This window comes from Dipodomys spectabilis, unplaced genomic scaffold (assembly GCF_019054845.1).
Source record: "Dipodomys spectabilis isolate Male_0828 unplaced genomic scaffold, ASM1905484v1 ptg000032l, whole genome shotgun sequence".
Lineage (NCBI taxonomy): Eukaryota > Metazoa > Chordata > Mammalia > Rodentia > Heteromyidae > Dipodomys > Dipodomys spectabilis.
Window position 1 is genome coordinate 24,963,601 of NW_024870709.1, and position 17,876 is coordinate 24,981,476.

General features: G+C 36.9%; 1 protein-coding gene across 3 annotated transcripts in view; it reads right to left on the reverse strand.

Moving 5' to 3' along the window:
* Senp7 (SUMO specific peptidase 7) overlaps positions 1–17,876 on the reverse strand; it is a 101,071-nt gene that overhangs the window by 26,984 nt on the left and 56,211 nt on the right. For all 3 annotated transcript variants that reach the window (XM_042676892.1, XM_042676893.1, XM_042676891.1), the window contains 4 exons: positions 16,246–16,582; positions 11,687–11,841; positions 8,866–9,012; positions 4,466–4,499 (listed from right to left, as the gene is read on the reverse strand). In XM_042676892.1, the coding sequence (XP_042532826.1) occupies positions 4,466–4,499; positions 8,866–9,012; positions 11,687–11,841; positions 16,246–16,582 (673 nt within the window). The remainder of the gene's footprint in view (positions 1–4,465; positions 4,500–8,865; positions 9,013–11,686; positions 11,842–16,245; positions 16,583–17,876) is intronic.

Genomic DNA, 17,876 nt, shown 5'->3' on the forward strand with positions numbered 1-17,876 from the left:
GCATGGGGTATCTGAGGAATCCAATTAAAAGTTACTTTCATCATATCTTCAACTTAAAATAGAAGGTTAATTTTCATTTCTAAAGTGCTATTTGTGTGTATACTTTTATTCTTCATTCTTTTTTATAATCTGTCTCTAAGGAGATAATTCTCTATGTTCTTATTTTTGCCATTTTTTATTTGGAAAAGTTTAAGTTGGAGAGAGTCTCTAAGTTGAAGATATGTTGTCCAGTCCACTTTACCCAGATAAGAAATGGTATAAAATTATACTACAAATCCATCATAACAAAAATAGCATTGCATAACATGTAAAACCAGATAGAAAACCCAGAAATGTAGCCATGCAGCTAACCGCCATCAAAAAAGTATGTTGAAGAAAAGAGCCTTCTGGAAAGGCAATCACAGAAACAGCAGGACAAAGGATGATCTAATATAACAATGATACTTGACACTATGCTGGAAATGAACAATACAACTTGGGGAAGGAGGGGAGTAGAGAAGGGTAAGTGGGAGAAAATGAGGGAGGGGGGTAACAGTGTTTAGAAAGAAATGTACTCATTACCTTACTTACATAACTGTAACCCCTGTTCATCACCTTTACAATAAAGATATATTTTAAAAAAGAAAGAAGGAAAGAAAATAAAGAGCCTTCTCGACAAATGATGCTAGAACTTGGATACCCATATCTTGAAAACTAGGACTACATTCCTCTCTCTCATCCTTGACCAAAATTAATTCAAAGTGTATCAAAGACCTTAATGTAAGACCTGAAATCCTTTTTTAAAAAAAAATTTTTAATTGTAAAGTTGATGCACCAAGGGGTTACAGTTATGTAAGGCAATGAAGACATTTTTTTTTTTGAACAGTGTTACCTCCTCCCTCATTTTCTCCCACTTTCCCTCCCCCTTGCCTCCCCTCCTCCCAGTTGTAAAGTTCATTTCCAACATAGTGTCTTGTGAGTGTCTCTGTTGCATGAGTTCACCTTTTGTCCCACTGTTTCTGTGATACCCTTACCTTCCCCAAATCAGATAAACTTATATGACACAAAGAATACCAAAATCAGAAACAGTGACCATGGGAATAAACCAGAGGAGAAAAAAAATTGAAAGACAAAAGAAATAAATGCAAACAGTACAGAAGGAAGGAAGGAAGGAAGGAAGGAAGGAAGGAGGAAAGGAAGGAAGGAAGGAAGGAAGGAAGGAAGGAAGGAAGGAAGGGGAGAAGAGGAGGAAAGGAGGGAGGGAGGGAGGGAGGGAAAGAAAGGAAGGAGGGAGGGGGGAGGGAGGGAAGGGAAGGAAAGGAAGGACGGGCAGACGGGCGGACGGACGGACGGACAAAAACCCTCTTGCTTCCACATTGTGGAGATCATTTCAATTAGCATCATTTTATACCTGAAATCTTTTTTTTTTTTTTTTTGGGTCCGGTCGTGGGGCTTGAACTCTGGGCCTGGGCGCTGTCCCTCAGCTCTTGAGCTTAAGGCTAGCGCTCTACCACTTGAGCCACAGCGCCACTTCCAGCTTTTTATTTTTTGCTTATGTGGTGCTAAGGAATCGAACCCAGGGCCTCGAGCATGCAAGGCAAGCGCTCTAACACTGAGCCACCTTCTCAGCCCTATACCTGAAATCTTTTAAGTTGTAAAAATTATACCAAAAGCACTTCAAAGTATAGGCATAATGAAGACTTTCTGAACAGAATGCCAATAACTCAAGGATAAAAAGAATTCACAAATGGGATTGAACTAAAAATCTTCTGTATATAAAAGAAAACAATTTTCTGGGTAAAAAAAGTCTACAGAATGGGAGAAAATCTTTACAGGCTAATGATATGACAAGGGATTAATACCCAGAACATATAAAAAGTTCAAAATACCAAACACCAAAAGAATAATTCAATCAATAAATGGGCAAATTAACAGCTTTCAGAAGAAAATTTACAAATGAATAATAAACATAGGAAGTATTCAACATCATTATTCATAAAGGAAATGAAAATCCAAACATTGATATTCCAATTCCCCTAGGTCAGAATGGCTTCATCAAGAAAACAACAAGGAAGTGGAGCCGTGGCTCCTAGTGTCTAGAGCATGAGCCTTGAGTGAAAAAGGTCAGGGAAGCATCAGGCCAGAGTTCAAGCCTCACAACTGACACAAATAAAAAGAAAGGAAAAGAACAAACGCTGAGGAGGATACAGAGCACAGTACAGAGAGGAAAGGAGCCCTCAAAACAAACAAACAAACAAACAAACAGTACTACCATATGATCCTGCTCTACCACTTTTGGCCACACATTTAAAGGTCCATAAAAGATACCTGAACAGGCTAGGAATGTGGCTTAGTGGTAAAGTGCTTGCCTAGCACACATGAAGCCCTGGGTTTGATTCCTTAGTACAACATAAACAGAAAAAGCCAAAAGTGGTGCTGTGGCTCAAGTTGTTGAGTGCTAGCCTTAAGCATAAAGAGGTTCAGGGACAGGGCCTTGGCCCTGCGTTTAAGCTGCAGGACTGGCAAAAATAAAAATAAAAAAGATAAAAGATACCTGAACATTGGCGTTTATTACAGCATTATTCACAATAGTCCAGTTATGGTATCATCCTACATGCCCAGCAAACAATGAATAATGTGTTATATATAGACAAGGAAGTATTATTTGACAATAAAGAACACGATTATGCCAATTGTGTAGGAAAATGAAAATAGAACTAGCATCATCAGGGACTGGGAAGGTGGCTCAGTGGTAGAGTGCTTGCCTTGCATGCATGAAGCCCTAGGTTCGATTCCTCAGCAACACATAAGGAAAAAGAAAAAAAAAAGCCGGAAGTGGCACTGTGGCTCAAGTGGTAGAGCACTAGCCTTGAGCTGAAAAGCTGAGGGACAGCGCCCAGGCCCAGAGTTCAGGCCCCACGACCGGACCCCCCCCCCAAAAAAAAAGAACTAGCATCATCAAAAATAAGCCAGACTCAGAAATATAAACATCATGTGTTCTTTCTGATGTGGAATCTATATCTAAAAATAAGGATATGAGATTGGGGTAGGACAGAAAAAGAAAATAAGTGAGGATTATTCTAAGCAAAACATAATATACACAACATTTGAAACACCATAGTGAAACCTCAATCTGATTAAAACACACTAAATGTCCCACTGAGGGGAGATGGGAATCAAGAAAAGGTAAAAGGGTACTGAAGACTGTGAATGAGGATGAATACGGGCCACCTGATATTTCTATGTATGAAAATAGAACAATGAAACCTGCTGAAACTGTCTTAAGAAAGGGAAGAAGTATAGGAGACAGTGATGGAAGAGGACTTTATTGGGATAAATTGTTTAGAAATGTGTAGAAATGACATTTCTAAGACAAATATATGCTAATTTGGAAAGAAAAAAATTAACTATGAAAACAAATGGGGGATTATTTGAGATAAGGAACGAGCAGAACGTAAGGGGAAGAGAAAAGGTAGAGGAGAGAATATGGTAAAAGTACATTGTCTGCACATATAAAACTAAACCCCATTCTTAAGTTTATAAGAAAGATACAGAATTTGGGAGACGGGTTAAAAAGAGTAATAGAAGCCAGGAGCAAGTGTATCAAATTTGTAATACTAATTACTCAGAGGCTGAGACCTGAGTAATAACTCTGAAGGTCGTGGTCCAATCCAACCCAGGCAGGAAAGTCTGTGAAATTCTTATTGCCATTTAACTACCAAAAAAAAAGTTAGAAGTGGAGCTTTGGCTCATGGATAGAGCGCTACCCTTGAGCAAAAAGGCTGAGGGACAGTACCCAGGCCCTGAGTTCAAGTGCCAGGAGTGGTGCGCAGGCACACACACACACACACACACACACACACACACACACACACACACACACACACACACACACACACACACACACACACACACACACACACACACACACACACACACACACACACACACACACACACACACGAGAACTAGAAGAGAGGTATATAACAAAAGTCATTTTATACATGTACAGAGATATCATAATGAAATCCTTCACTTTGTATAATTAACATATGCTAATAGTTTTTAGAAAACATTGTATTTTAAACTGCTATGCATAAACAAATTATATGTTTCTGTAATTCTTTCCTGATAGTTCCTATTTAAATCCTACATAAATATACCAAATTATTCTTGTTGTCAAAACTTTATTTTCTGAGACTTGTAAGACATCACTATAAGTACTTAGTGTTATTTTATAGCCATTATTTTATTTAAAGCCATTAAATTAACAATATGATTTTCAGCATTATAAAACATTAAAATGTATTTTGGAGGTACTAACAATGTTAAGATGAAGCACATTATTAAACTACCTTTAGTTTATTTATATTCTATACCAAAATTATGGAAATTGTTAGAAAAGAACTTTAGGATTTTTTCTAACCATTATTCTATACTCAAAATTGCTGTGCAGAGGAAAAGTGATAAAAGCATGAAAGCTTACCTTGAAATGGGATTTTAACATACTTTGTTGTGAACTAAAAAATAAATGAAAAACAAAAAATGAGTTACTACTCAAAATTGTTACTGTTCAAACATAATTTTTCTTTTGCATATCTCAAGTACACATTCAAAGTCTACACTGTTTAAGTCCTATTAATAAATAATGTTTCATTATAAAGACTTGGTTTTAGAGCTCTTTAAGAACCTAGTGTGGAAAAAAAAAAAGAACTTAATGTGAGTAATTTGATTCTCAGTATGCTCATTTGTAAAATTTAGTGAAACTTTTCTTAATTTTCAAAAATATATTCTGAAAATTGAAGGAAAAAAATAAGACAAATTCCAGAAGAAATTGCTAAGAAACCACACAGGGTAGCTGACTCAAAAGCTGATGATCATTCTCTTGCAAATGAACTTATACCCAAACTCACAAGATACATGGAACAAACAGAGCTAATGTACCACACTATTTGAAATGGTACATTATAACTGTCAAAAGATAACTTTTATTAAGTTTGTGTTGACACTGTAAACATTGCTTCTGTAGAAAATCTCCCAATCAGGGCTGGGAAGGTGGCTCAGTGGTAGAGCACTTGCCTTGCATGCATGAGGCCCTGGGTTCAATTCCTCAGCACCACATAAGCAAAAAGAAAAAAGCCAGAAGTGGCACTGTGGTTCAAGTGGTAGAGCGCTAGCCTTGAGCTGAAGAGCTGAGGGACAGTGCCCAGGCCCAGAGTTCAGGCCCCACAACCGGACCCCCCCCCCCAAAAAAAAAGAAAAAGAAAAACTCCCAATCAAAAGATTGCCTTGGCTAAATGAACACAAAATTAAAACAAGTCAGTTAATCCTGCATAATTAATTTTAAAATTAAAATGTCTAATAAACCCAACTTTAAAACATTGATGCATTTATTAAAATTTATAATAATTAAAATTAATACAATAATAATAATTAAAATGAATACAAATTTAGTCTCCCAGTCAGAACATCATCTCCTCTGGATAATTCAAGATGGGCACCAGCACTTTTTATCCCTAGCATTCATCTTTCTTTATTCTGTTACACTTCCTTTCTGACTGGAGTTCTTTCTCTTTCTGTTCATTCTATCCTAAGAAACTTTCCTCTGAGTATCTTTTGGGTTGGGTAAATTTCTTAAATGTTCACTTAATAATAAACTCTCAGAAGTTTATAACATCTAAATGTGCATATAAACATAAAGCATCTAAAACAATCTTGTATTTTAAAGTTTTTCTTTTATTGTCAAATGAATGTGCTTATTGTCTAAAATTAATCTTCTGATCAATATATTTATAAAATTGTTGATCCTACTGTCTGTGAGCACAAGACAAAATTTAAATGGCCTTTGTGTATGTGAGTTCTATATAAGTAGCAAAGACTGTTTAGTAAAACCATAAATTTATGTTCACTCCTTTCATTTTCTGTCTAAAAAGTATTTCAAGGGCTGGGAAGATGGCTCAGTGGTAGAGCGCGTGCCTTGCATGCCTGAGGCCCTGGGTTCGATTCCTCAGCACCACATAAGAAAATAGAAAAAAGCCGGAAGTGGTGCCGTGGCTCAAGTGGTAGAGTGCTAGCCTTGAGCTGAAGAGCTGAGGGACAGCGCCCAGGCCCAGAGTTCAGGCCCCAGGACTGGACCCAAAAAAATAAATAAATAAATAAAATAAAATAAAAAGTATTTCAAGGGCTGGGAAGATGGCTCAGTGGTAGAGCGCTTGCCTTGCATGCATGAAACCCTGGGCTCAATTCCTCAGCACCACATAAGCAGAAAAAAAAAAGCCGGAAGTGGCGCTGTGGCTCAAGTGGTAGAATACTAGCCTTGAGCTGAAGAGCTGAGGGACAGCGCCCAGGCCCAGAGTTCAGGCCCCACAACTGGACTCAAAAAAAAAAAAAAAAAAGTATTTCAAAAATAAAGAGCTCATATTCCAATAGAAAGTTCATCCTGAAGCAAAATATGAGACAAGGGCTGGGAAGGTGGCTCAGTGGTAAAGCGCTTGCCTTGCATGCATGAGGCCCTGGGTTCAATTCCTCAGCACCACATAAGCAAAAAGAAAAAGCTGGAAGTGGCACTGTGGCTCAAGCGGTAGAGCGCTTGCTTTGAGCTGAAGAGCTGAGGGACAGCGCCCAGGCCCAGAGTTCAGGACCCACGACCGGACCAAAAAAAAAAAAAATATGAGACAATAGGGCATACAGCTAAAAGATGAATTTACAGTTAAAATTCGTGCGTCTATTGTCTTAACCGTTTACACAAGTGAGAATGTAAACAGCTCATTTACTGTTTTCTCTCAGCTTTGATAGACCCTTAATCTAGGGCCACATCAAAACTATTATTGCCAAACACTAGCATTTCCATAATAAGACACGATATCCAACTTAATACAATCATATACATCTTATTACTCTACTGTTCTGTTCAATTTTTATTATATTTTCATTATCTTTAAGTAGTTATACAAAAGGGTTGCCATTCAACAAATTAGTTTGTAAGTACAATGTATTTTGATCAACATTTTCCCTTTCATCATTTTCTCCCATCTCTCCCAACTCAACTCCTCCCTAAAATTTTCCAAGTTTCATAGGATATGCACTGAATATTGTTACTTTTATATAAGATCTATATAAAATTTACAATTTTATATAATTTCTATTATGTACGTTTATTTTCATTTGCAAATTCTTTGTGATATGTTTTACTGGGTATTTAATCTCCCAAAATTTCTTAGTAAATGTAGATAACTAGTTCCAGGAAATTAGTATAGGGATGTTTATTTTTCAGAGCTTACACAACTACAAAATTGTGAGGGAGAAATATGACATCTTTCTGTGTCCAGTGTCTCTTACTATACTTTTTCTTAGTCTCTCCTCTTCCTCAGACCAGCAAATAATCTTGTTTGATCTCTTCTACTTGAGGAAGTTCTGATATGTATGCATATCTTTGAATGACAATGGTGATAGTACATAATCTCTTTCTCTGTCTCTCCTCCCTCTCTTTCTCTTTCTCTCTCTCTCTCTCTCTCTCTGGATTAAAGCTATGGGAGGGAACCTTGTTAAAAGAATGAAAAAAATAGGTATAGTGGCCTATGACGAAAATCCCAAAAGATAGGAAACTGAGGCAAGAAGATTCTAAGTTAGATGCCACACAGTAAAGGAAAAAGTTAATTCTGGCTGGGAAGGAGGGATCAGGGAAGATTTCCTGGAAGAGGCATTATTCCAGGTAAGCCGTAAAAGATGATAGGTATTATAATAGCCAGATGTACTAAGATGTAAAAATCCAAACTGAAATACATATAGAGTTCTTAAGAAGGAATACTTAAGAAAAAAAAGTAGAAAAACAGATTAGAATCCATTCCTGGATACACTTCAAGAAAAAGTTTATGAACTTGGAATGGTCTGTTTATAACCATTTAAATTAGCAAACTGAGACTTGTTATGTGTGTTCCAAATTATACCCTGAGGAACAAGTACTACCAAATAACTTTTAGAACCCAAGGGATAGCAACAATGCATGTGATTGTTTTTCCATACATTATACTAAATATCATGTATAAATATACAGCCTTCAGCCTCACTTGCTCTTAACTGATTTCAAAAATCACTAACGTTAAGGATCACAGAGTGTGAACAGTGTCTCACTGGCCTGGCTGTAAATGACACCTTTGACTTATGGCATCAAACTGATTGAAATTGTTGCCTTTCACAATCATCTGCTCCCACAAAATGCCTTTTGTATCTTAATGATTAACCCCAAGGTTAGCTATGCCTCAGAAAACTAAAAAGTCAGTCATAAAGCTTACAAATCATTATCTTTTTTTCTCAAAAAGAGATAACATAAAAGTTTGGGCCAAGGTTTTGCTAACCTTGTTCTTTAATTAAATGTGAAATAATGTTTGATTTAAATGGAAATAATTATCTAAAAAAATTATAGGATCTGAGTTAAGAAATGAAACTCCAGTGTTATCTCAATATTTTGATAGAAAAGAAAGCAGGTCCCTGTGATGAAGACTCCACTCTGTACATAGTTTTCTTGCCATTGCTCCTCTGACTCCTCATAGTAAAAGCCATTTGTACTTATAAATCCCCAAGATCATTTTTGGTTTACTGGCTTTCCAAATAAATCTTTCTCCTTTCCCCAAAAACTTGACATCAAGTCTGGCTTCTTCAAGTGATGAGTAAAGGAACTTGGTCAGGTAACACAAATCAAAGAAAGGATTTTAGTAGAAGAGAAAGACACATTTCAAAGTAGTAAAGACACAATTCACAAAGTATCCTATATAAAATTAATCTCTAGTCTATTTTGATTTACACACACACACACACACACACACACACACACACACAATCTGAAATGCCTAATATCAAAAACTGAATGGAAAATAAAACATAACTTACTGTAATACAACCTTTAGAAATTCCTTTTATTTTACCAATATATACAGAAGTAAACATAAAATCCAGATGCCGATTCGTTTCATTATTAGGTATAGTACAGGAACTTTTTTCCATGATAGAATTATATGAGCAGAATTCAGATGATACCTATAAGATAAATTGTAAAAAATGCATATAGTCATTAGCTATTATATAAAACCTAAAAATTCATTTTTATGTCAGAATTCCTTCTTATATTACCATTAAGGAATTTGTGAAGAATTTTACAGTTTTTAATGGTAAAAATGGTTATCTAGTTTTTTCTGGAAAGGAAAAAAGTGATCTACCTTTAAAAAAGTATAAAATTAATTTTATAAGCCTAAATTCTGGGAATATATCCTCCTCTGTTTCATCAATGCCATGTATTTCTATTTGATATCCTCCTCTTCTTCCTCCTCTTCCTTCTTCTTCTTCTTTTTTTTTTTTTGGCCAGTCCTGGGGCTTGAACTCAGGACCTGGGCACTGTCACTAGCATTCTACCATTAAAGCCACTGCGCCACTTCCAGCTTTTTCTGTACATGTGGTGCTGAGGATTTGAACCCAGGGCTTCATGCATGCTGAGCAAGCACTCTACCACTAAGCCACATTCCCAGCCCCTTCTTTTTTGTGCTGGTACTCATGACCTGGACACTGTCCCCAAGCTTTTGTGCTCAAGGCTAGTGCTCTACCACTTGAGCCACAGCTCCACTTCTGGCTTTTTGGTGATTAAATAAAGAATCTCATGAACTTTGTTGTCTGGGCTGATTCAAACTGCAATCTTCAGATCTCACCCTCCTGAACAGCTAGAATTATAGGCATGAGCCATCACTGTGCCTAGTTTAACTCATCAGAAGTAAAGTTATATTAATATAGAACTTTAATTTAAAACAAGATTTTAAATATTATCTCTCTTAATCTCCACAACCACTCTATAGGTAGTTTGCCCCCATAACTCAATTGCATAAACATAATAAAAACTTAGATTGGTTAAGTAACTTTTCCTGTGGTCATATGGTCAGTAAAAAGCAAAAATAAGACCCAAATTCGGGTTTCTTTCTCCATGTCAAGTATTCTACCACACAAATTACTTCCATTAACCAAGATACCATGTCAAGTATTCTACCACACAAATTACTTCCATTAACCAAGATATGAGTTGGTGTGTGTGTGTATGCGAGTATGCGAGTGTGTGCGTGTGTGTGTGTGTGTGTGTGTGTGTGTGTGTGTATGTACGCACATGTGTATTAGTGCCAGTCCTAGGGCTTGAACCCAGGCCTGGGCACTCTCCCTGAGTTATTTTGCTCAAGTCTAACACTCTACCGCTTGATCCACAATTCTTCTACTGTCTTTTTGCTGGTTAATTAGAATTAAGAATCTCATAGACTTTCCTGTTAAGGTTGGATTTGAACTGAGATTGTTAAATCTCAGCCTCCTTACTAGCTAGGATTATAAGGCTGAGTACTACCACCCAGGTAATAGTCTTGAAATTGCACTTTTAATGAGAAATTAAAGGCTGTGAGAGCCAAAAGAACTACATGGTTAGTCAAATCTATGTGCCTTATTATACACTGTGCGTGTAAAATCATCTGATTTTACACTGCTTTGACATGACTTTTTCAATTTCCACTTTTACCTTACATCTGTAGCTTAAACATCATAAATGATCTAACAAATTTCCATGAAAGCGATTATTATCTGTGTATTCAGCTCCCTCTAACATATGTAGTTAAGCATCATCTAAAACAATATTCATTATTAACCTAATTTACAATGCTGTTCACTTGCTTTAAAATTTTCCTTGTTAGTCAACATATTATCTTTTTATTTTTATCTATGTATGGGCACAAGCATTTGGTGCTGTCCCTTAACTCTTTCACTGAAGGCTGGAATTCACCACTTGAGGCACAGTTCCACCTCCGGCTTTTTGCTTTTTAAGTGAAAATAAAAATTTCTTGAACTTTCCTGCCCGTGCTGGCTTCAAACCTCAGTTCTCAGATCTGAACCTCATACTGTTTCCCAGTTAATCTTTTTATTCTTTAAGTAAAAAAGAAGAATCAATATAGAATATAGAATAAACTGTCATGAGAAGTATACTCTTTAAAAAACACCTTATCATTAATTCCCAGCAATCACAAAAGTAGCTAACAGAGTATCTCCCAGTTATCAAACTTTTCCTTCCCAGAAATTTACACTTTGTGGCCTACTTATCAAACATCCTATTTACCAGAGCTCTGAAGGTTGGACAAAGGGGTCCTAAGGGATTTTATATTGATGCTCAGAAGAACAAAAAATGTCTATGGGAAAAAAAAAAAGTCTATGGGAAATTGGGAAAAAAATCAATTACAGGTGGTACTAATCAGACAAATCACTATGATTTTTTAACTGACAAAATTAGAAGTTGATACAAAAATAATTTCTTAATGAGCCTTACATTTTGTAATGACTGCCTCCTAAAAATGACCAATACACATCTCTCACAACTTCATTTAAAACTGGAAACATGCACTTTGAGAAGCACAAAGGTACAAAGTCTGTGTGCTCCCGATCATATAAAATAATATTTATCAAAATAAACTCCAGGAAATGGAAACGAGGATTTTTCTTTGTTATTGTTTTTGTTTTCTTTTTTGTTTGTCCATTTATCTGTCCTTGGGGGTAAAGAGGGACAAAGGGAGTGACAAAAGGTAAGCAAATCAAACTGAGAAAATGTATAATCTTTTTTGTAATATTCTGCTTGCTAAAATAGTCATTACCTAGTAAACACATTCCACTATTAGTCTATAAGAAAACAGAAATAGATTACCTGTGCAGATTCACATGTAACCAGTGGTAGTTCTGATGATGATTCAGAAGTACTCTGATTTTCATTAGCAATCTCAAGGTCTTGATTAGGTTGCAACTTAAGTTTTCCTGAACTTTTATGTTCAATGGGTCCTTCTTCATCACTGGAAACAACAACTAAAAGCAAAATATGTATTTTTAAATGTGTCACAATTATCACTTCAGAAACAGAACTTTCTAAAGTAATATACTTTAATAATCAATAAAATTTTTAACTTAATTTTATTGTCAAGGTGATGTACAGAGGGGTTAAATTACATATGTAAGGTAGTGAGTACGTTTCTTATTGAACTTGTTACCCCTTCCCTCATTTTTCTCCCACTTTTATAAATGTATTCAATTTGCAAACTAACCTACCATTCATAGTCTGGTTTATACCAGCAATATTCAATGTTCCATATCAGTACTTTTCTGTGTAAATTTTTCTAAATTTCCTTTATTGCTATTATAGAGGTGATGTACAGAGGGGCTATATTTACATGAGTCAGGTAATGAGTACATTTTTTTTCATACAGTTTCATCTGTTCCCTCATTCTCTCCCATTCCCTCCCTCCCATCTCTACCCACGGGTTGTATAGTTCACTTTCATCAATGTACAGTGCACTCCACTGCTCACTTTTTCACCCTTTCTCCTTGAGTCTGTGCCATTCCCTCCCCACCCCCACAAAGATATAAACAGGAATACACTGTGTATTAGGTAAGGAAGACAGAATTATCAGAAAAAGAAAAAAAATTAAGTCTTTTGTTTCAGTATATATTATTTTATATAAATGTGAAGAGGCACTTAGGCATTGCACCTTTGTGAATCTCTTCTAAGGCTATTCTCTATTGATCTCAGTGTATGTGAGTATCTAGAATCCTGTGTTATTTGTTGTATCCCAATGTGTTTCAGATCTACCTTCCTCATATCAGAGAAAACATGTGCCGTTTGTCTCTCTGACCTTGGATTAATTCACATAACAGGATTAGTTCTAGCTTTCTCTGCAAATAACTTCTTTCTAGTGATTGTGTAAAACTCCTTTGTATATAATAGTACCACATTTCTTGGCTACACTTGTCTATGTGGGGCATCCGTGCTGTTTCTGCATCTTGGCTATTATGAATAGTACAACAATGAATAGGGATGTACAGGTGTCCTTATCACATCCTGGTTCGTGATGTGCAGGGTAGATGCCTGGTATAGCTGCATAGAGAAGGTTTATGTCAAGTTTTTTGAGGAACTTCCAGACAGCTGTCGAGAGTGGTTGTATTAGTTTACATTCCCACCAGCAGTGCAGTAGGGGTGCTTTTTCCCCACATCCCTACCAGCATTTGTTGTTCAAATTCAAAATTTTGGCCATTCTGACTGGGGTGAGATGGAATCTTGGAGTTTTTTTTGGGGGGGGGGGTTCTGTTTGTTTTTGTTTTGTTTTGTCAGTCATGGAGTTTGAACTCTGGGCCTGGGTACTATCTCTCAGCTCAGCTCAAAGTGAGCGCCTCTACCACTTGAGCCACAGCACCACTTCCGCTTTACTGGTGGTTAACTGGAGATAAGAGTCTCACAGTCAGGCTGGGAAGGTGGCTCAGTGGTAGAGCGCATGCCTTGCATGCCTGAGGCCCTGGGTTCGATTCCTCAGCACCACATAAGCAAAAAGAAAAAACCGGAAGTGGTGCTGTGGCTCAAGTGGTAGAGCGCTAGCCTTAAGCTGAAGAGCTGAGGGACAGCGCCCAGGCCCAGAGTTCAAGCCCCACGACCGGACCCAAAAAAAAAAAAAAAAAAGAGTCTCACAGTCTCTCCTGCCCAGGCTGGCTTTGAACCGTGATGCTCTGATCTCAACCTCCTGAGTAGCTAGGGTGACAGGCGTGAGCCACTGGTGCCTGGCTTCAGAGTTTTTTTATTTGCATTTCCCTATGACCAGGGATGATGAGCATTTCCTCATATGTCTCTTTACCATTCTTACCTCTTCTTCTGAGAAGTCTCTCTTTAGCTCCCCTGACCATTTAGTGGTTGGTTTATTAAGTCTGGGAGAGGTTAGTTTCTTGAGTTCCTTATAGATAGTGGATGTTAGGCCTCTGTCTGACGCATTGCTGGTAAAGATCTTGGCCCAGTTGGTTGGCTGTCTTTCTAGTTTAGTCACTATGTCCTTAGGTGTGAAGAAACGTTTTATTTTGATGTATTCCCATTTGTCAAGTCTCTCTCCTATCTGTTGTGCCCCTGGGACTATTCAAGAAGTTCCTGCCTGTACCTATAAGTTCTAATGTCTCTCCTACTCTCTCTTGAAGTAGTTTCAGAGTTGCGGGTCTGATGTTGAAGTCTTTTTTCCACTTTAAATTGGTATTAGTGCATGGTGACAAGCAGGGGTCTACTTTTAGTTTTCCCAACACCAATTGTTGAAGAGGCTATGTTTTCCACTGTATGTCTGTGGCTCAAATATCAGATGACTATAAGTATATGGTTTTAGTTCTAAGTCTTCTAATCTGTTCCACAGATCTTCAGGTCTACCAGACTGGTTTTGTTATCTTGGCTCTGTAGTAGTTTTTTTTTTTTTGTTTTGTTTTTTTTTTTTTTGGGTCCGGTCGTGGGGCCTGAACTCTGGGCCTGAGCGCTGTCCCTCAGCTCTTCGGCTCAAGGCTAGTGCTTTACCACTTGAGCCACAGCGCCACTTCCGGCTTTTTACTTATGTGGTGCTGAGGAATCAAATCCAGGGCCTCGAGCATGCAAGGCAAGTGCTCTACCACTGAGCCACCTTCCCAGCCCTCTGTAGTAGCTTGAAGTCTGGTATTTTTATACTACCCACATTGCTTTTTTTGCCTAGAATTGCTTTGGCTATTCTAGGTCTTTTGTTGTTCATATGCATTTGTAGATTGTTTTCTCTATCTCAGTAAATAATGTCATTGGGATTTTGATGGGAATTGCATTGAATTTGTATAGCATTTTTTGCAGTATGGCCATTTTCACAATATTGATTCTACCCATCCATGAACACAAGTCTTCCCATTTCCTGGTGTCCTTTTTGATTTCTTTCTTCAGATTTGTGTAGTTTTCACTATAAATATCTTTTACATCTTTGGATAGGTTAATTCCTAAGTATTTTTAAGGATATTGTAAATGGAATAATTTTTATGATTTTCCCTTTCTGCTTGTCCATTATTGGCATGCAGAAAGACTACTGCATGCCAGTGCTCTTATGCAGAACTTACCTACCTTATTTTCTGAAGGATTTTTAAATTTAAAAATAGATAAAGCCCATGGTGACTCAAGCCTATAATCCTAGCTAATGGGAGGTAGAGATTGGAGTATCACTGTTTAAGGCCAGGCTATGCAAAAAGAAATTCAAGAGACTCCATCTCAAACAATAGCTAGGTACAATAATGTACCTGATATCTCAGCTGTTTGTAGGAAGCACAATGGCTGGGTATAGCACCTATCATCCCCAGTATTACTAGGAAACACAAATAGAAAGATCACAGCCCAAGCCAGCTCAGGTAGAAACAGCACTTTAAAAATAACATAAAAAGGGGCTAGCAGAAGAGCTCACATAGTTGAGTATATTTCTAGTAAGCATGAAGCTCTGTGTTCAGTCCCCAGTGACACTAGGGGTGTGGGGATAAAAAAGAAAAAAAGAGGGATAAAGCCATAAGTAAACCTGATTATAGTTTGTGTATTATGTTAAAGACCTAGTCTTCCAGGTAGCACTATTAGGAGTGGCAGAACCTTTGATAGGTAAGGTCTAATTCTTATGTCATTGGGAGACGCCACTGAAGGGGACTTTGGGACCTATATCTGTTCAATTATCCTTTTGCTCTGAGGCTAATGCACTCCCATGATATTATCATCTGGCATACTCACTAAAGAACCAAAGTGACAGGTTTACCCTATCTTGGACTAGAACTTAATGAAACTCTAGTCAAAATAAATGTTTTCTTTTTTGTAAATTAATCATCTTAGAGATTTTTTGTTATAGTAATAGACCAAAAAACTCCAAAATTTTTAAATAAAAAATAAGACCTTAGGAACAATTTCTATTTTGGACACTGTATTGTGTCATCACACTAAACTACACTCTAAATCCTGTTACAATAGTCTCTTTTAGAAGAGAGAAATGGATAGCTAACCTCTGTATGGATAAGACTAGCACAGTATACCCTCCTAAAGAGCCTTTTGACTTTTTGTTTCATGTAACTGCATGAACTACTCAAAAATCAACTAAATCAAAATTAATGATAACTAAATAGCTCTTTAAGGATATCTTTATCAACCAAAGTAGAAGATTAAGGATCTTAGAAAACCCATTTTAAAACTATTGGGCTTTATCACAGTGAACTAGTCTTTTTAAAGGTAACATGCTTCCAATTATTCCACTGTTAATCTAAATTGGTATTACAGTATTATGAAGAAAACCTCAGGACATTTTTCCTGAAGTTACTATATCTCACAGTGATGTCATAAAGGCTCACTGCCTTGGCAAAATTTGAAGAAAAAAAAACTTGAATAAAGCACATACCAAAAAATATATCTTCACAAATCTTAGGGTTACTTACTTGGTTCGGCTGAGATCAAAGACTGGTTCTCTTCACCATGTCCACTAAGAAGAAGCTTTTCTACTATATTCAACTCATCCTCACTCTTCTTAGATGGAGAAGAAATCACCTTATCGGTGGAAATAAAGCTTCCCAATTTTTTTGTGGCTGAACAGGAAGAGGCACTTTTGGAGGCAGTACTTAAACTCGGTTGCTGAGAACCAAGTGAGAATAGCTTAACAGAATCACCTTCTATAGATTCAGATGTGATTTTTTCAAATAATGTTGTGTCCTGATGATAGTTTTCACTTGGTTGTTCAAACTCAGTAGAGACTGTTGTGACATTTTCTTGTTCTTTCTGAACATAAATAAATGTATCAAAAATTAGCAACTTTCTACTTTGGCTTCCTTAAAAAATATTTCCAAGAGTTAAACTCATAAAGAATAATATAAAAATAAAAACATTGTATCATTTCTACAACTGTAAGGATAGAAAACTACCTAATTATGGCAATGTCTATTTAACGTGAAGCATGAAAAATTTTTCAACTAGGAAAATGTCCATCCTTATAAGTGGTTCAGACTGTCTCTTATGGTCTAAGTCAATTTCAGAATAACAGAGTATTTTTAACATTTTTGTTTGCAAGTGGCTTGATAACAAAAGCAAAACATTAAAGAAACAGAATCATTTTAAGAATCATTGTCTTCGGGCTGGGAAGGTGGCTCAGTGGTAGAGCGCTTGCCTTGCAAGCCTGAGGCCCTGGGTTCGATTCCTCAGCACCATATAAGCAAAAAGAAAAAAGCCGGAAGTGGCGCTGTGGCTCAAGTGGTAGAGCACTAGCCTTGAGCTGAAGAGCTGAGGGACAGCGCCCAGGCCCAGAGTTCAGGCCCCACAACCGGACCCAAAAAAAAAAAAAAAAAAAAGAATCATTGTCTTCAACCTCTCTATAACTAAGTATTGTTATAAATCTAAAGGTACCACAAGGTCCTGAGGTAATATGAATCAAAGAAATAAAAAACGGACTCATCTTTCCTGGCAGACTAGTATTGATTCCTTTTTACATACATAAAATCAGAACAAGTGTCCACTTATTTGAGTAAAAGAGTAGCAGTTAGAAAATGGAACAGTAAAAGAAAGCCAAATTGTTGACTGATACATTTCAAGCACAGCTCTCAGTATATTTCTGTAAGTACATCTCAATCTAAAGATATTCAATGGATGTTTTCAACATAAGAAGTTGTTGTGATCTCCAGAGAAATCTCCAAATCTCAAAATCACCTGTGAAAACCATGAAATCACCTAACAGGATCCTTCCTGAATGACATTACTCTACACTTATCCAGTGTGATGGTTAAACTTGATTGCAAGTTAGATTGGATTCAGAAAAGCCTAAGAGATTAGTAAAGCATACACCTCTGGGTGTGCTTATGAAAATACTTCAGAGAGAGAATTAACTCTGGAAGATCTGTCCTGAATCTCTACATTATCATATTCTCCCTCCTCTTTTTTTTCCTCTCTCTCTTTCCTCCCTCTCTCTCTCACATGATAGGCTGAAACCATAGACCAAAATCAATCTATTCCTCCCTTAATTTGTTTATATCAGGTATTTTGCTACAGAGAAGAAATAACTAATACAGAAAAATAGTGTCAA